This window comes from Pholcus phalangioides, unplaced genomic scaffold (genome assembly GCF_987345545.1).
Source record: "Pholcus phalangioides strain wild (caught in Gottingen) unplaced genomic scaffold, Ppha-v1.0 ptg000016l_1, whole genome shotgun sequence".
In the NCBI taxonomy this organism is placed as follows: Eukaryota; Metazoa; Arthropoda; class Arachnida; order Araneae; family Pholcidae; genus Pholcus; species Pholcus phalangioides.
Genome location: NW_028301609.1, coordinates 12,433,241 through 12,453,779, shown reverse-complemented (window position 1 = coordinate 12,453,779; position 20,539 = coordinate 12,433,241). Strand labels below are relative to the sequence as shown.

The window sequence follows — 20,539 nt, the reverse complement described above, 5'->3', positions numbered from 1 at the left end:
TCCTAGAATTTTTTCTGTTTCTGCTTTTTTTTAGAGGTTCTGTTTTAGAGCTGGGGAAAATTGTTGTTGTGTGGCCGAGGGGGTAGTTGTTCGTCGGAACAGTGGTGCCATCTATTGAGATAAGTGACGTCACGAAGGTTGCGTGCATACACGTGCTCGTTTTTCAGTGTCCGGATCTAAGCACTACCTCCTATATACAGGTATATAGGAGGTAGTGATCTAAGGCGACTTGATAGAGCCCTAACGCTATACCCGAACGAACCTATATCCGGATCTAGTAACCCTAATTTATTACCCCGGGAAAAAAAATCAAAAGTTAACACTTTCGAGTCTAAGCTCGAGACTGACTCGGACTTTCAACTCTAGTAGCTATAAAATGGCTGAATATATGTTGTTTTTTTTCTTAATTTTTTAGCACGTATTCCCAAGGATCATCAGCATGATTCGCCCAGGGAATTTGTTAGTGTTAGTACATATCCATGCCCGAACAGGGGCGTCGGAAGTGTTTTGAACCTGTGGGTGCCGGTCTTGAGATTCATGTAGGAAATTTAGATTTTTGAATCAATTCTGTGGGTGCTCGGACCCGTTCTACAAACTTCCGTGGGTGCTCGAGCACCCACAGCACCCCCGGCTCCGACGCCACTGTGCCCGAACCGGGATTCGAACTCAGACCTGCACAGTGAGAGGTTAGCTCCCTAACCACTCGACCGCCAGGCGGCTTTCCAGTGTTTTTAAACATAATCTATAAATCTTCTAGTTGCATTAAAATAAATATATATACTTATAAATGGCAGTAGCCAACGGATGTGGCTTTATGAAATGATGTAGAAGTAAGTATAGTTGAAACACATTTGTCCTCCTTAGGCAAGGTAGCCATGTTTGTTGATGACAAGATAATTTTTTTATAAATTAAAACCATTTTTAGATATTTATACAACATTTGGATAAGGTGCCTTTAAATAATTGCTATACTATGAAAGAAAAGAGTTTCAAATTTCTCTGGTTAAAAAAAACTGTTGAGATGTATATATTCTAAGTATTTTTAAAAAAAATCATGGAAACTGCCAAAAATCCTGTCCACAGGGACAGTCGAAATAGCTGACCCGAAAGTGTTAAAACATCTAGCTCGTGCTGTCATCTTCAATCGTTCATATGAAACCAAAAATCACGATATATGTATGTTGTGCTTTTATCCCAGAAGATGGCAGCAGTGTCCCTACAAGATTAAGCTCAATATATATATATGAAAGCCTTCAGGGTTCTAGTACGACCACGCCTTTGCTCGTACGTCATAAAAATGTATCGAATCAAATATATCCTTTTTCCAATTACTTTTCCTTATATCATTCAGGATTGGCTGGGCTTGAAAGAGGTAAGAAAAAAAACATGCATGAAGTTTGTTTACATCCAAGATTACAAGAGGCGATTGTCATGAAGGGCATTTCTTTTAACTTGAAATTAAAATAGATATTTGACGTGTCTCGCGCGAACAAGAGCGTGAGTATAATTAACGCTTATAATTATCTTTATAATAAAAAATAATTATACAAATAATTTTTTTTTAATTATTGCAACATGTTTTGCGCAATCGAGGTGTTTTATTAATGTTCATACACTGGAAACAAATTGTATAAATACCACCCACACTTAATATGAAAAACCTCTACCCTCTTAGCTTTAACAGGGAAGGAATTAAACAGGGAAGATAAAAATTCTAGTATAAAATTCTCAACCCCCTTTCTCTGTTGCAAAAAGCGATTGTTCTGTCACAGGTACAGTTTTCCACTTTTCTCCCATGGTTTGAATTAACTTCAAAAATAATTTCCTATATAACGGTACCAAGGTTGATCAACCTTTAAGAGAGTGCTGGCCACATCACTGATTCGAAAACAAAACTGCAGGCCACTTAACGTGTCGTGTCTGGGAATGTGTCACAGGCTGCTTTAGTGACCTTGAGGTGTGTGGTGGGTTACTCAAGTGATCTGTAAATATGTTGCAGGCCACTTAAATAAATGTGTTGCAAATCATTTGTGTGAGCTGGAAATGTGCTGCGAGCCACTTGAGTGACCTGTAATTGCATCGCAGGCCGTTTGAGTGAACTGTGTGTCACGGGTGCTCAAATGATCTAGTGATCAAAGTGATCAAGGAATATACTGCAGGCCACTTAAATGATCTGAGGATGTACTGTGGGCTATTTAAGCTGTCTGAAATTGTACCACAGGATCTGTAAATGTGCTGTGCAGAGGCGGATTTAACGGCGGCTTCACTGGATGCATGTCCAGGACCTCAATCCGCTTCTGGTGCTGTAGGCTCCTTAAGTGATCAGTAAATATGCTGCAGGTACCTTAAATGATGTGGAATTGCACTACAGGTCAGTTTAGTGATCAGTAGTTATAGCACTTGGTGATTTTTATAAAATTAAGTTTGAGATTGCAGTCTGTACATCAGGTAACTCTCTGAGGGCCAAATTCAACTCATGGGTAATGGTTTGAGCATGTATGGTATAATGGTATAGGTCCTAGCACATATACTGTAATGTTCCTGTAATCCATAATGATATTTTTTCTCTGTCCCGTAAGTAAGTTGTTTCCTTACAGATCTGGTATGTGCAAATGTTGCTTTCTTTTTACTCTGCAGATATATTTTTTTCAACCTCAGGCAGTTCAGCTCTGTCTTCAAGAATCGTGAATGTTTTATTGTTGAAGTCAGGACCAAACTCCCTGAGGTTGAAAAAAAAAATATCTGCAACAAGAAAAACTCATGATTGTGGATACTGTGTCCAAAAGGGCTACACAATGAAACCTGTGTGATACTGTCTATAACAAAAAAACAAGCTTATAACAATATTTTCTTTGGTCACGGCGAAATATGTATTCAATAGGAAATAGCACAAATGCTCAAACTGGCTACAAAGATAACCTGTCTGCAAAAATATTTTTTCTAGGTCCCTATAGTATTTTTACAGACAGGTTTTGCTGTATAATGATATTCTTCTCAGTACAGCACAAATATTTCCCATAGTGCTAATACATACCATCTATCCGAGGATGATGTCACTCTCCGCTATCCATAAGAAGGTTTTTAACAGCTGGCTGATGCGGAGATATGTTTTGGAAAGAGAAATTTCAACTGCTTTTGTGCTTTTGCGGGGAAATCAAACCCACGTCCTTGCACTTTCTGGGTGAATGCCAATACTACTAAACTACAAAGGCAACGAATATCTCCATCTTTCCTTGGAGATCGTGTGTACTGAATGGGACTGTACATAGACGATCAGACCTAACTCAGCCCAATTGCTGACATTGCTACCAGATGGCAACTTATCTGAGGATGATGTCACTCTCTGCTATCCATACAAAGGTTTTAACCGCAGGTGCAAAGATATGCGAAATGCTGACGGAAAGTGAAAAGATGTGGGTTCAATTCCCCACAAAGGCAGTTGAATTTTCCTCTCTTTCTAAAATATATATCTTCGCATCAGCCAGCTGTTAAAAACCTTCGTACATACCATCTAACTATAATAATAAATCCTATATAGCAATTACACAGTCAACTTTCACTAATCTGTGCTCATATCAAACCAGGATATGCTGGATTATTTATCAAAATTTCCGGATTACTGGAAGTTAGTTGAAAAAAATATCAAAATAGTATAAACTTCGGTGCATATAAATATTGTGACATGTTTTTCCATTCTAGTCTTGTAGGAAGCCTGCCTAAAAATGTCAGATTATGGTAGAGTCAACCATATTTAGTTCTGTAAAATCCTCTTATATAATACACACACTTCCGTCACAACTCAATTGGTAGTAAATTGCCCATGGCGATAACCAGGTTTGAATGAATGCTTGTCCAGTCTTTTGTACTTTGCCACAGAGAGCAACAGACCATACATGTTCTGTTGCAGTGGTACAAATATTCAATCTTTATACTTCACACTCACAATTTGAAATAATAGAGATTTGGCATTATATAAGAGCTTCATTACACTTGATTTTTGTTGTTTTTTCCAATTCCATTATAGCTGTGCCTGCGATAATGGAGAATAAAGAGTTTGTACGAGAAGATCATTGCAAAGTGTACAGCGTTTTCAGGAGGGATATTCCATCTGAAGTGGTAGACACTATACTGAGCTACCTTAGCCAAAAAGTGAGAATTCTCTTTTATTCGGATTTTGTTGTTTTTATCTCTAAAACTCTGTTGATATGTTTTTGTTATGACTGCGATGTATGTGAACTTAAAAGTGTGCATAGGCATAAAGTTATTGGTAATATTTTGGGGGGAGGGGGCCTCAATCCAATATTTCTATATGTGTTATGGAGATAGTGGCAAATGTATATATATATTGGAGGGGTGCTTATACATGTTTATGCAGAGAAATGATGTCACTCTTCCCTGTTCATACAAAGTATGAAATATTGGGTACCAGGCAGAAATGAATTGCTTGTCCAGTCAACAGTGGCAAGGCAGCAATAGCTCAACCAAGCACTGGGGCTCACTTGGAAAAGACTGCCCAAAGACTCATTGGCTACACTTTAAGAACCTTACTCGTGGGAGGGCAAAAGCGGTGCGGTATAGGTAACTGTGTTGTGAGGCAGCACCCTGAAAACCGTGCCAATTAGGAAAGTTTGCGAGGCAGCTAAACTTTAAAGACTGCATCACAACTGGCCAAATGTTGAGATGCAGCTGTGTGTAACATGTGAACATAATGTTATGTTTATTTGTATACTTTGTATGTAATTTTTGCCCAGGGGTATTGGGTTCCAGAAGATCTGGGGACCCAGGGGAAGATACTCTCACTTCCGACAACTCAATCTGTTGTAAATTGCCTATGGCGATAGACCAGGTTTGAATGAATGCTTGTACTTTGTATGTTTATGCCCATGCCACAGAGCAACAGACCATATAAGGGTACAAATATTCTGTCTTTGTACTTGACTCACAATTTGAAATAGAGATTTGAATGCAAAGATATATTAGTTAATTAGTTAACAAAATCCTGAAACTAATTAAGAAAATAACTCGCTGCACTATTTTCATACACAACACTAGGCAGACACAAACTATTGAGTACACACACATACACTTATGGCAATGATTTATGCTAGCAAAACAAGCTGCGTAAATTTCCTACACATGTTATAGACCAAATCTCTTAGAAGAGTTAGTTTGATTAGATTCTAAAAGTAGTCACACTTTTTCTCACTATAATTCCATAAGTAAAAGCTTTATTTTTTCACATCTTAATTTCTTAATAGGTCTCTGTGGCCTCCGACCTGTCATGGCTTTCCTTTCACTTGATTTTCATTAATGCGGGGGGGGGGGGGGGGGCGCGTCTCCTTAGAATATTCCAGGGTTGTAAGAGGATCCCTATGGCACCAGATTCAGAACCACTGCATTAGAAAGTCAAGTATGTATTATGGAACATATGTATCTTGCTATGACAGCTATTTCTTCAAAATGCTTCATTTTGATCATTTTTGTTGCACAGCAGACATTTTCTGCATACAAGGGGTAAATTAGACCAGGAGTTACAATTTGTGGCCAATTCCAAACAGCAGCATTCAACATTTGTTTTTTTGTAAACTCACTGAGAGATCGACGCTCTAACTCCTCGATGTGGGACTTTCTGAGGTAAATAGAACCACAGATATAGTTAGGATACCTTAGATTTGTGATACACATACTGTTATATTGAGTTACCTTCTTTAATCAGAATATTGGTATTTCGGTTTGAAATACCAGTTGGTCAGTCTGCTTCACCGTGGAATGTCACCAACCTGCCATGTTGAAATTTAGAGATAAGAAGCTTCTTTTTTTTCCACGCAAATAATCATCTTGTTCATGTGTGTCTTTGTTCAACTTCCTTATTCAATGGCAGAAAATGAACCTAGCCATCAAATAGGACAAATTTTTTGCTCTTTGAAATTATTAGGGTCTGAAACCTATATATAGTCGGTTGAAGCTTCGAGGTACCATTGGGAGTTGCATCCACTTCAAAAATGTTTCGTCACAGTGAGCGAAACACCAAATATGCATTCAGCTGCAAATACAGAAACTACAACAGGCAACTTGCCCAATGAAATGATGGGAAAAAAAAACCACAATAAACATTGTATAAGAAATTTGTGTGTTCGAAAAGGCGGTATGAGGAGAATATAGCTAATTACCATTGTCACTAGAAATATTGAATGTGGATAATCTGTTAATCAGGTCTACTGTTGAAACCAATACCTCCAACAATGATCAGAAAATCAATTTAAGACACTGTCATTTTACCTGGTTTGGGGCTGCATATCTCCTCTTCATAGGCCTATGAGCCAACACCAGGGGTGGCCAACAGAACAGACCGAACATGATCAGGCTCTGTCGCTTACACGATTTCAACTCATTGCCATGGAGGCGCGGTTGTGCCAGAGAAAATTCTGAAAGACAAGGAAGGAAATCGGGGGACCCCTTTTGTAGGCTACAGTATATATTCTTTAATCGTTATGCATGCAATCGTTGTGACGAAATACATACAATCGCCGGGACAAGATACACTCATTTGAGGTTCAGAAATACAATTCACAATATGTAAATGCAAAATTACAAAAATAAAAATTGGGAGCCCTATCATGGGACCCGAAGGAGGGAAACCTAATTCATGTTGTGGCTCTGCGCAAGTTCCAGGTCCTATCCTTCTGTGTCCGACTGAATCTCTGTGTACACAACTTGCTTTGTTGAGGGATGGCCAACAGCTGGCCCTAACAATTTCAAACTGTGCAATGCATTTCTTTGATTGAATTAGATCAGCAGTTTTTTTGTGTAAAATTTTTATGGTGGAACCCTGCAGGCCTCTTTTTTTATCTATCAAATTTATTGATTTATTTTATTTTCTTCAAGTTGTGACAAAGTCCTGGGAAGTGGACTTGGAACCCTAATAGCTCAGCGAAGCACTAGATCATTGCTTGTGATGGCAATAGCTCGAAATAAATAAATCTCAATTCACTCGACACATTTCATTTGTGCAGTTTACTTGAAATGTTTCCTCTATAGCATGTTGATGATTCAAATAATATTTTTTTGTGTGTGTTTTTTTACTTCCAGGTCCCAGATGATCAACGCACCTTTGCAGTTGATGTTGGCTGCGGATCTGGCCAGAGTACCATTAGATTTGCTCATTTTTTCCAAAACATCATCGGCCTTGACGTGAGTGAAGCACAAATAAAAGAAGCCCAGAGAAATAGAAAGCTAAGCAATGTGGAATACAAGCAAGTTAATATTTTTAATAAAAATCATTAAGAATTTGTGCTTTACACAAATAATGCGTAACCAAAATCTGAAACAGGAAACAAAGTTAAATCTCGATATAACGATACTCTGCAAACCATGGAAAAATATCATTGTGGAAGAATTATGGCTATATCGAAACACTTTAGTTCAAAACATTAGACTGACTATTTCTAAACAAGGCTTGAAAAACATCATTGTACAGGGATTTATCGTTAGCTGCATAGAGTATCAATATAGTGAGGTTTCACTATATGTTCATTTTACCATTAGCACAAAAAACTTTTGTTTATAATTTTCATATTATGAAAGCAGTTAGAATTTTTGTGTGAAAAATCGAGATGACATAAGTTTTTTTTTTTTGAGTAGGCATCAAGTCGCTGAAACCCTTGACTTTCCAGACAAAAGTGTACAGCTGATAACAGCAAGCTCTTGTCTTCACTGGTTTGATCTTGACACTTTTTTCCCCGAAGCTCAGAGAGTTTTGGTTGATGGCGGTGTTCTTGCAACATTTGTCTACTTATGGATTGAACCGATTGTGAGTGATGAAGAAAAAAATAAGCAGATTGTGGAGTTGATAAAAGAGGTTTGTTTAAGAAATAGACCATTTAGTTATATCACAATTTTTATTAACATCAAAAAGTCGTCATTTGTACTAAGATTCCTTCCGAATAAGGATGATTATCATACTAACATGAAGGGATTTTGGGTTGTTTGGTTGTTATGGAAAATCGGTGACTTTACATTTCGCTTGAATTAGTTACAAGTTTCTTTGTGAGGCAGTGGTCAAGGGATGCAGAGTCAAGGACTTCACTTTATCACAGTCTCTTGAATAACCTTGTCACTACTGCTTGTGAAATGCCAAGTTTTATTGCTCATTCAAGGTGTCCAAACAGTACAAAATCATTCCATCATAGTGCAAAGTTATTGTGCCTCAAATTATTAACACTTTATTGTATCCCTTGTGAAGTCATATTTAAAACAATAATGTTTCACGTGCAAATTAATATTAATGCATATTCTCCGTCTCAGTGGGTTTTTGTTATGCAATAATTTTCACTCCATAATTAGAATGAAACAGAAAACTTTCAGCGTTATTATTATTTGTGTGAATATATTTTATGAAACAAACCCCTCTTCAAGCTATTAAGTTAACTTTCTTCTTCCCGTTTCATTCTAGTTATATTTTAAAGATCTACAGCCATACTGGTCGCCAAAATCAGCGATAGCTTTCGATCTATACAGAAATCTAGAATTTCCTTTCGAAGACGTTGAAAGGTATGTGGTATTGTTTTTTTACTGGTTAAGATTTTTTTTACATGGTTTACAAAGGGAATATTTGCTGATGATGGAAATGGGCTATTATTTAGGTCGGGGGTCTTCAACCTTTCAGATATTGCAGGCCAAATTAAATTTCCCAGGAAGACTCCAGGCCAACGAGTCATATTTGGCATTCTCGGTAATTAAACAGGGTTCTTTCTTTTTTTGCTTCAAATTTATTTATTTCATTAAATTTGTATTTTTATTTACTTGCAAACAACTTCCATTAATTATTTATTTTTAATAAATTATTTCTTTTATTAAATCTGAAATTTGAAAATTTTGAAATGATTTTTTCATTAGTCTTAAATTTTCATTAATTATGAAATTATCTTTCAAATTCTCAATTTCTCTCATGAATTTAACTTTTAAAAACTCTGAAAATTACTCTTAACAATTTTATAAAACTATTTTTTCTAAAATTTTAAAATTATTTTTTTCATTAACATGTTTTTTAGTGCTTCTGTAAATTCTGTAATTATTTTTCCTTTTGGATGCCGAATTTCGCCATCAAAATATGTGAAATCATATTCCTCAAAAACTATTTTAGCTCCGGATCCCCAGAATTTATGATCCTTTCAATGTATCAAATGCACATCATTACTATCGAACGTGGAAAGTATCTCACAGTTCTAAATACAGCAGTACAGATTTCAGTGACCAGAGCTCTTTAAAGATATTTTTTCTGAGATTTAATTATTTTTCTCTGTAAAGTAACTATTTTCTAAAAATAGTCGGCAGGCCACAGCAAAAAGCTCTGAGGGCCACGGGTTGAAGACCCCAGATTTAGGTTAGACCCAGATATAATGAACTCCAATCAAACTGAATTCCTCGATCAAAAAACATTTTTTAGAAGTCCCTGTTGTAATACATGTGTTGATACATGTATCTCGACCCCGATATAATGTTTTTCTTCGATGCAATGAATAAAATTATCGATTTTATCTGATTCATTGAATCACAGTTTGACTGTATTTACTGTGCCTCAGAAAAAATGCCCGCTCATCAAATTTTTCTGTGATAAATGACAGAAAAAAACCACTTGCAAATGCTTAAAATTGTTTAATGAATAAAAAGTTGTATGTTGTGCTGTTTTATAACTCACTGGCCTTCCCCCCTGCACCATGCAACTGTCTGTAAGTCACTCTTTTGCCCCACATGTTTTCACACTTTCTTAGTGTCTTTTGGTCGCTCACTGCTTGGTTCCTTACTCTCTGGGCCACTCTTTGGGGGTCATTCATATGTTTCCACATGCTTTAGGTCACTTTTTTGGTTGCTCACTAAACTTTTCTTTTGATCTTTAGATCACTCTTTCATTCACTCACATCCTTGCAAACACTCTAGGTCATTCACTGACCTAGTCCCATAATCTCTAGGTAGAAGCAGATTTATGGTTTTTCAATACTTTCCCATTTTATTAATTTTCTTGACCACTCATTCCTCAAATTTGCCCCCCCCCCAAACTTGCTACCCTGGGCAGCATAATTTTTCATGCACTTCTGGAGGTGTGTGTCATAACTTGATACTAAATTTGAAGTTTGGTGTTTCTGATTGGTGGTATTAAATATAAAATTGTTGATGCCCTTGTGAGTGGTATTTTGATGTCCTGAGTGGTATTTTGATGACAAGAAATGGCGAACAATCTGATTAATTGTTTTTCTGATTAGAAAAGAGGGAGTCTGATGTATTTCAGAGCCGGATCTTGTCCAAAGATGTAAAAATGCCAGTTACAAGACATCAATGGTTTAATATTGAATACGACCAATCGGAAGAAGCTGTGCCTCACAGGCTGATAAAGCATAAGCACACACTGCGATCACTGGTCGTTTAGTTGTTGAGAAGTCTTGCATTTTTCCAGCTAGAAAAACCAAACGATGGCAGTGAAAACGTTTATGAAGTACAGTAAACCCTCTCTTTTATAGACACCAGTGGGTGTCCAGGAAAAAATTCGTCCGTAAAAGAGGTCTGACTGTCAGATTTTAAAGCATCATGGGGCCCCCAGGCCAAGTGTTTTTTCTGAGGCCAAAGCAGGAAAATTCTCTCTCTTGTAGATTTCAACCAGATCTTATTTTTGCGAGGCCCCTGGACCGTGCCTGGGTGAGTGCCTTGAGATGGCATTGCTGACTGTTAATCAAATGTTTGAAATGCATACTTTTATTATATAAGGGGAAATTATTATTTGGCCATAAAAGAGGGATGACTACATCTTAGGGGATGCCATTAAGAGGGGTTTTGTTTTACTTGCAAGTTTGAAGGTTATTCATTGGTTTTATTCTCTTAAACATAGTTTGTTTTGATTTTAATGTTGCAGGAATTATGGCATAAAAGATCTCTTTGACGGGACATTGTCCGATATCCTAGGATTCGTACAAACTCTATCCGGTTTCCAGCAGCTGAAAAACGAGCGAGGAGATGAAGAAGCTGCAAGATTACTTGCAAACTTTAAGAACAGGTAAAAATGTTTTATTGTGTTATTTGAGAACCAAACACAAAAAAGTATTTATTTTCATAATTTCATGGTTCTGACTATGATGCCACATTCACATTTCAATCTTTGTTGATGAGCTTGCTAAATGGATAAATACAGTGGAAACTAGATAATTCAAACTCAGTTAATTCAAATTTATGGACAATTCAAATTTTAGGAATTCCCTCTTAAGTTTTTTATTCAATTTAATGTTGAAATTACCTGTTCAAGTCAAATTTTTTTCTCTGATGTTTTGGATAATTTGAAGTTTGATTCAGATATGTCATACGTGTCTTTTCTGAGAATTTACGATAAATTCCCCCAACTTTACCTTTTTCTTTATTTCATGGTTTTTTCCTTCAACATGATACCTACATAGCATCTCATGTTGAAGGTCTGCCAGCTCTCTGCAGAGAGACTTTTTCAAACGGAAGACCACCTTGCATTTGCACCTCAAAATTGGAAAACTACAAAAACAAAAACCAACTAACCCTTTTTATTGGGCGACACGCTCCCAATAAAAAGGTTGGGATGGTTCAAAATCTCACACCCTTGAAAACCATTCTTTCCAATGCTTCGTTATCCAGGGCTCGGCACGGGTCACTTTTTCCCCTAAAAGTCACTTTTTTAGAAGCTGGTCACTTTTATTACCTATTTTCGGGCCCAGGTCACTTTTTCCACTTTTTTTAGCAAAAAAACCTCGGTCTCGCGCGCTTTTCGGCTGTCAGTGTTTTTCTTTTCTTCAAGGAGGAACTTTACCGGTTCAAGGTCGCTAATTTTCTCCCTCCCTTCATTGAACTACGATCGTACAAGGAACCCCTATATATATATATGAAGGCGTCTTTATCTTCCCGGGAGCATACCGTGTGACGTCAGCATAACTTGATTTCAAGGCGCTTGGAAAAAGAAAGCTCCTTGGTTAAAGAATCGTCATTTTATGGAAAAGCCGGTCGGAAAAAAATAGCGTAAAAGGCGTATTTACAACAAAGAATTTTTTCCCCTCCTCTACTACCATTCTTTCTTATTTCCCCACTCGTTCTTTCATTTTTATCTTATTTTAAAATTGATCCTTTATTTTATTTGTTTCAAAAAGTTTGTCCTAAGGGCCGAATTCCTTTCTTGGAGCATCGAGCAAGTTACATTTGTTGTTTGTTCTATCGTTACTTTTGTTAATTTTTTTTAATATTTGAAATGACGATTTAAAGGCTCATTTACATTGAGCGAGTTTATAAAGAGAGCCCGTGCAGAAACTAACTTACGCGCAGCGGGAGAATACCAAAGCGCGCATATTAAAGATGCGTACTATTAATACGTATTAAGCGTATTATTAGTACGCTTTGGAGAATACTCTTGTAGCTGGCCAACGTTAAAGAAGCTCGCAAGTATTTTGAATTTACTTACAATAAAAAAAAATCATCCGACTGAAAATCGCGATCTAGAAATAAAATTCGTGCTATTTTTCTAACTGGATTTAAATCTCAGCAAGAAACCGTAGCCCCAAATTGGATCGAAAGGAGAACTGTTTATGAAAAGATCACAGAATCCTGCAATTCAACGTTTATGGAAGGATGACGTCACTCTCTGCTACCATACGAAGGTTTTTAACAACTGGCTGTTGCGAAGATATATTTTGGAAAGAGAGAAAATTCAACTGCCCCTGCTGGGAATCGAACCCACGTCCTTTCACTTTCCGGTTGAATTTTCTCTTTCCAAAATATATCTTCGCAACAGCCAGTTGTTAAAAACCTTCGAATTCAACGTTTAGTTTAACCAAATCAGATGAAAATTGGTCATCAGGCTGATGAAAACTCAGTTAACCTGCATGCGAGCCGTACATAAAGGCAGATTTAACGGTGGGCACAGCGACCGCGCCTTTGGCCCCTACTTTATACTTTTTTCCTAATTTAAGGGGCGTAATATTAATTTTTTTTTATGCCCGGGGCCGTCAACAACTGACCTTTATCCGCTTCTGGCCGTAACTTGATTTAGGGCATCTTCACGATGCTGATTGTTGACTTAATATCGACATATTGCGCTCCATTCTCGGCGCGGTGTTGTGTAAAAAAAATCCCCTTTTCAGACCTCGGAAGTTATTACAACGTTTTTGTCTCGAGTCGCTGTTATGACCGCAATAGGAGAGGGCGGGGTCTGGTTCCACGGGTGTTGAACGAGGAAGGGTGCCAGGGTGCCGAGTTTACTCTTTTTTCCGTTGTTAAAAATGGATACCGGCCCCGGGCGATAGTAAATTTTCGTTCGTACTTGCGGCCCGGGTTGCTACATACCGTGATCAAATCCGAAACTGGGGGGGGGGGGCAATGCCTCGAATGGAATTTTTGATGGAATGGTATATTTAAGAAAAGGAAATAAATTCCTTTGAAAAATTATCGAATTTCACAGTCAAGGGGCAGTAAAATTACGTTTCCCCTCCAGGAAAAATATCGTATTACGGCCTTGGTAAATCGGGTGCCCCGGGTGGGGGCGAATTCACTGTTTTTGTTCTTTGGAAATTACGGGAGGAGTCCGAGCTAACGTGGCGACTTTTTTTCGCGCTAAAATAGGTAGCCCTGACAGCAGCATCCATAAACTCTATCAACCGCATTTATAAACCCCGTATGTCGTTGATTCGATTTTTGTGTTCATTTTATCCTAATTTTCCGTATTTCCCGATATATTTCTATCGATTTTCGCATATTAGGTTAATTCATATTATAAATTATATATTTTTTTGTAATTTTTTATGTGCCCTTTGTCAGCCATCTTGAATTGACTACCGCAAATCGGCGATTGGTTGGCGCGGAAAAAAGTCGCCACCGGTGCTTCCAGGGAAGACCGCGGAGTCTTTTTCTGTTAAAAATTACGGGGGGGGGGGGCAAAATTATATTGTTTCTGGGTAAAGTAGTAAATGTTTTTTTTGCAGGGGTGTATGTTGTGTGTAAAAAAAAAAGGAAAATATATATTTACAAATTTTTCTCTCAAAAACCAAACAATTTCAAAACTGAATTGTTTTCTCCCTCACCCAAGGGCAGTATTATTTTGGAGCCCCCTCCGCCTGTAAAAGAATAGACCCACCCACCCTTCCCAGTCCAGTCATAGGTGCAGATGACAATTGATATACATCAGTAGGCTCTGCCATTGACGTTGGGGGGAAGGATGGATTGCCCTCCCTCAACGTATAAGGGGCCGTTCAAGTATTACGTAAGCAAATTTTTAGCCATTTTTGACCCCCTCCCTCCCCCCCCTTGTCAGCAAAATTTCGTCATCAGCTCTGCCCCTCTGAATCTTAACTCATATTTTCATAAAGGGTGGTTGATGACGTAAGCATTATCGAAACACCCCCCCCCCCTTGTCATCAAAAGTCAGCAAGTCAGAAACCCCCCCCCCTCCATCGATGATGACGTAATACTTGAACGGCCCCTAACAATTAAAATAATTTAAATAATTTATTTAATTTAATAATTTAAATAATTTATTTAATTTAATAATTTAAATAATTTATTTAATTTAATAATTTAAATAATTTATTTAATTCAGTAGTTTAAGTAATATTTTAATTTAATAATTTAAAATAATATTGTTAAAAATGTAATTTTAGTTTTTTTTTAAATCAATCATTATAGTAAATTTCTTAAAATTTGTTGGAAGATATTATACAAACCTAATTATGTAAATCAATTTGTACTAGTTAAAAAAAGTGTGAGTACATTTTGTATACTGTCATTCATACCATAACATAATGAAAAATCCACTAGAATGTAGATGGGACAAATTCTCTCATCAAATTTTGTGTTATTTCATTTTTTTTCCTTCTTTGAATGTGAAAATTTTTTCCCGTTTTGAAGTTTTTCCTGCTTAAATTGATTTTAAGCTGGGTTGTGGATAGCAATATGGGGCCATTCAAGTATTACATAAGGAAATTTTTATCCATTTTTGAACACCCCCCCCCCACCCATCAGCAAAACGCTGACCCCCCCCCACTTGTCAGCAAAATTTCGTCATCAGCTCTGCCCCCCCCCCCGAATCCTAACTCATATTTTCATAAAGGGTGGTTGATGACGTAAGCGTTATTCAACCTCCCCCCCTCCCCCCCCCCCCTGTCATCAAAAGTCAGCAAATCGGAAACCCCCCTCCCATCTATGATGATGTAATACTTGAACGGCCCCTTTGGGGGGGGGGGGAAAGGCATTACTACTGTTACTTAGAAAGGATGTAATGTTACTCTCTCACACATAGTTGTTGATAAATTTGATAAGTTATTCAAAACTTTTCTGGTTAGCAGAATGCATTCGAGTTTGATTTATTTCACACTACTATATGTAAAAAAAGCAATTTCGATGAGCTCCATTGAAATACAAAGTTTAGTGAAAACTAAATTAAATTTCAATTCATTCAATTTGGTAATAATCAAAATTCATTGTCCATTTGGTCTCTTTCTAAAATTATTTTGGTCACTATTGGGTCACTTTTTAAACATTTTGGTCACTATTTGGTCACTTTTTTAAATATTTTGGTCACTATTTTCACTAGTTTTGAGGCCATGATCCGTGCTGAGCCCTGCGTTATCTCACCAGAGATGTGAAGTTGGGTGTATCTGGTTCTTCAAGGTCATTTCTGTCTGGCTGCTTCAGCTAACTGCTAACATAAATACCTTAGGCCACGCAAATACACATGACGACATGTTCCTGCACGTAGCAATTTGTTAGAAATTCCGCAGAGGAATGTGAGTATGAGGTGCATGTTCAGTTGAGTAGTACCACTGTATTGATCGAGCGGTCATAGTGATGGACTGGCATCACGGGGACCCAGGTTCAATCCTCACTGTTTGGAAATTGCAGTATGGCGATACATGACCGGAGTTGGTGCGGTAAAGTCGTAAGTTGTTGAGAAATGCTGTGTGTGTCTGCTTCAGCCAACCAGTGCTGTACATGCCAGAAATGGGACCAAATCCATTGATCCACATTTGACAGGCGAAGCTTTTATCACTGTAACTGCAGGACTCCACAGTGCCTGCAGCACCATCTTATGATTAACACCCTAAGCATATTGACTTTAAATTCTTTGATTTTGAATGTTGTGCATCAATAGACAAATTTTTGTTTGTTAAAAAAGAGATTTTCTAGATTTTATGCTGATGAATCGGAAAATCTAGAATTATCCAGGAAATCTCTTTTCTAATGTATTGTGGGCCGAGAAAATAAGTTCCTTCTGAACTTTCGTTCATTTTATTTAGCTGCATAACTCTCATTTCATACAATCTTTATTTAATTACATTTTAACCTACTGTTTGAATCCTCTATCAAAAATTTACTTTAAAGTCAGACTAGACGTTGGTCACTTCAACTACTTGTCTTTCACCTCAAACGTGATTTGGTTCAATTAAAGAACATTTCATTGTTTAGAACTTTTTTAAATTCATTATAATTAATTCTGTAGGCTCTCGAAATTGCTGGGATTAACACCTGAAACTGAATCATCGCCATTGAAACTATGCAGAGATTTCACACTGGTTCTGTGCAGGAAAAGGAGCAAATGACAAAATTTGTGAATTTCAAGTCAATGCTGTTGTAAAAATTGCGCATCTGTTTGTAAAGATAGTGGTGAAATTTATTAAAAATTTTAATACCGGTTATTTTCTTTATCTCTGTGTAATTTTATTTGTATCAAATAATTATAATATTATCAAGTATCGTAATATTTTTATTTATATAATGAAATTCCAGTGTAAACCACCATTAGAAATACAGTCGACGCTCGTTTTAACGACCCCACGTAATACCGACTATTCCATTACAATAACCGGTAAGATACAAGTCTGAAATTTATTCATAGAACGATTGTGATATAAATTTTACTTTCGACACAATAACCCTCCCAATATAACGTCCGTTTTCGACGGGACGAAAGGGGTCGTGATATCGAGCCTCGACTGTACTACTCATAGAGAACTCAAACCATTGTGGTATATTCATGAGTTAAATCTCATACTACTACATTAAAAATGTTCTGGAACTTATTTTATTAAGGCAGAATAAATATAAATAGAACCTGTTTATTTAGTGTTTCCTTTGAAGCAACTACCCTGTGTTTTTCTCAGCCACCTCGTTGGGCATTTTGCCTGTTGTGGCGTTGTATTTGTATAATGCATTTTAGCCATTGTTCATATAAAGATGTAAATTCGGATTGCGAGCCTTTTTTTTGTCACATCCTCCAGATGGGTGACATCGCCGTTGTTGCATTCCCGCTATCAGTGGAAGTTATACATGCGAAGCAAGAGATTTATTATTTCTAGTTTGAATTTTGAAATCACGTCACCTATCTTAGGTTCACGTCGCACATAAAGCCCGGGCAACGCCTGGTACTTCAGCTAGTTTCTTTCATAAATTCTGAATTTTCACCAATTCTGGAATTGTTTCTTCAATAAATTCTAAAGTTTCGTCATTCTTGGAATTCTGAATTTTCATCAGTTCTTTTGGTGTTGTTTCTTTGATTTATATTCTCTGAATTTTCATTAATTCCAAAAAGTATTTCTTAATATTTTCTGAATTTTCACATGGTTGTTGGAATTGTCTCGTCAATTATTTTCCTTATTTGCAATTCATTGACTCTGAATTTTAATATTTGTTCTCAGTCAATTTCTTTAATTATTTCCTAATTTTACTTGGTTTTGGGATTATTTCTCCCGTCAATTTGAAATTTTCTTCAGTTCGAAATTTTCTTTTGTTAATTTTTATTTAATGGTGTCTATATTTTTTGTATGGACATTTCTCAGCATTCCTGCATATTTTGCAATAATGGTTGAATTTTTGGATGCCGATTTCCCTCTTAGCAGAATATATTAAATCGGGGATAAGAGGGAGCCAAAAATCATTATGACGCTTCTGGCCTTGCGTAACAACTGTAACAACATTTTTTAAGCAAAACGTTTGCTCAGATTCACGATTCGAAGCTAGAAAATCGTATTCCAAACCCTGGTCAGCATCGTCACGATACCACAATGACTCCAGTTCCTTTTTTTTTTCGGCACTTAAATTTGTGTTAGAGGACTCAACCGCAAGATGTGGTGACCACATGGGTATCAACTAAATTAAAGAGAAAAAATATTGCTCTCTCAAATTGGATCTGAAATGAAGCTGAAGACTATACAGGGTGATTCCATAATTCCCCTCGCCACGTTTTACTGGCAAATCGTTGATCTAAAGCAGATTCCCAACGTGGTCGTTAACACCCCCTTGGGGGCGATGAAATGTTTCAGGAGGGGCGGTAAAAGCTATGAGTATAACATGGGATCCTATGGGTTAGATTGCGATGGGGGAAAATTTCTGAATTATAACAAAGAAAATTCCACGTCTCTAAGTGTGATATTCGCAGAGATATTAGAATTCAAAAATCCCCCCCGATGAAAGTTGGGAAAAACAGCATTATATAAGAAGAGAAAGAAACGTTGCGTCCGTTAGTTTTTCCCATTTTTTAATTCAAATATCTCAGCAAATATATCACTTGGAAATGCATTTTTTTTTGCCTCAGGAGAGGCAGGGCAACAATTGCGTTTGGGATTTTGAGGACGGTGAATAAAAATTGAATTTTTTTTATTTTGAAATAATTATACAACCCCTTGAAACATGAGTGACATATCTGAGTTCTTCACGTTACTTTGATACTTTTTCTAATTGAAAGTATGTCTCTTAACCTCTTGCGCTGGAAAGACGTGCTATGCCGCACGCTCTATGCGCTATGTGCTCGCTTGTTATCTGCTTCTAAAGTGGCAATGACGTGCTATGCGTGTCTACTGAATTTACTGCTTATAATAAGTAAGTAGGTATTACAGCAGTGATTCCCAACGTGGGTGTTAACGCCCACTTGGGGTGATGGAATGATCCGGGGGGGGGGGGAGCGGTAGAAGCTACGGGTATAGCGTATGATCCTATGGGTTAGATTGCGATGGGAGAAAAAAATTTCTGAAGAAAAGGACGATATGTGTGTGGGGGACAAAAAAGGTTGGGAAACTATTACAGCAACGCGATATTCGAGCGTGCAATCAGTAGCGCTATTGCAGAGAACTGCGTTTGTTGTAAAATTTTATTTGTTTTATTTCGTAAAGACAAACGGCAGGAAATATTCATTTTGAAAATTTCATCAGGAAGTTGCAGAAAAAATCTTACAAAGTATAAATATTCCTGAATATCGAACACGCGGAAAGCCGCCCGAAGATAATACATCACTGCGTCTACAGGCAAAACGGTGGGGAAATTTTACAGGGAAAAATTCCACCTTCAGAAGGTAAACAAAGGCCTCAGTGCAAGTGCAATGTATGTGCGTCGTGCGAAACACAATAAACGCAGTGAAACTGTCTGGGAGTGTCAGAAATGTCTCGTTGTGCATTGCATATTCCTCATTGTTTTGAAGTTTATCATACTGTACAGAATTATTAATAAAATGCTTTATAAAACACATTGTGTAAATCTTATAATTATCTAAATAGTGCGACTATATTCATTTTTTTACACACAATTTCTGCTTAACACTTTAATAAAAATTATTGCAAATAAAAGCTCGCTTTGGACGAGTTAGTCACGAGCTTCTGCGAATTAATTTCCAACGCAAGAAGTTAAGATCAACGGTTGCAGTAAAATGAGGCAAGGGAAATTAAACAATCGCCCTGTATAAGACTATCCGTGTACAGGAAACCTCCACCCCCTTTGGGACCCAATTTTTATCAAAGGGGGGAGTTCCTTATAAACGTTAAAATACAGTGTTTATTTCGATGGTAGTACCGAAACCACGGTTGACAGGTCGTTCCGTTTTTGCGAATGTCAAATCTGATGAATGTTTGTCAGGATGACGACAGGAACGCGTTTTCTTTCATGTGCATAACGCCAGGTGATTCGTCCATTGCATTCATAGGTGCTTCAATCGCTTGGCGTTCGGTTTCGTCGGTTATGGCCTGGATTATTCCTCCCCCACCACAAATGCCTTCTTTTTTATGTAACGGATAGGCCATTGTTGGGTTGCTCATATTAACGTTGATGATCGACGCCATAAATCATAATATGAAGTCACTATAGGAATGGGTAGCTGACACATAACCAGCAATTATTGGCCTGCTATGCATACAATCGAGTTGTAAGAGTAGATGGCCATTGTCAAGCTTCTTGGTCAGCGCTATCACAGATGGATGTCACGTTATTTCACTCGCAGATGAATTCGATTGAACTTGATAACACACAATATTATTTTTTGAAAATATAATTTGTTATTTTTTTGCATGTTCATGATTTTAAGCGTCCTATAATTCACTTAGTAGTTTACTCAAATATTCGATTACTGTATTTACCAGCTGAAAAGACGTAATCAAGTTATTCCAACCGATTTTTAATGTTAAAAAGTGCGTCCCTTCCGTGGTAATTAGTTCGCGAGAGAGAGTTAGTTCTTTAGTTAGAGAGAGAGAGAGTGAGTGTGTGTGTGTGTGTGTTAAACAGACATTGA

General features: G+C 37.2%; 1 protein-coding gene across 2 annotated transcripts; it reads left to right on the top strand.

The window, feature by feature from the left end:
* Window positions 1-1,365: 1,365 nt before the first annotated feature.
* On the top strand, window positions 1,366-16,685 carry LOC149075068 (putative methyltransferase DDB_G0268948). 2 transcript variants are annotated; one of them, XM_089245619.1, is made up of 7 exons: window positions 1,366-1,497; window positions 4,025-4,149; window positions 7,090-7,253; window positions 7,642-7,858; window positions 8,453-8,550; window positions 10,904-11,044; window positions 16,490-16,685. In XM_089245619.1, exons 2-7 carry the CDS (start codon window positions 4,039-4,041, stop codon window positions 16,587-16,589), a joined length of 831 nt encoding a protein of 276 aa, XP_089101745.1. In that variant the 5' UTR covers window positions 1,366-1,497; window positions 4,025-4,038; the 3' UTR covers window positions 16,590-16,685. The 2 variants fall into 2 exon arrangements, with proteins under 2 accessions (XP_089101745.1, XP_089101746.1); XM_089245620.1 differs by lacking the exon at window positions 1,366-1,497 and adding an exon at window positions 1,662-1,772.
* The last annotated feature ends 3,854 nt before the right edge of the window (window positions 16,686-20,539 follow it).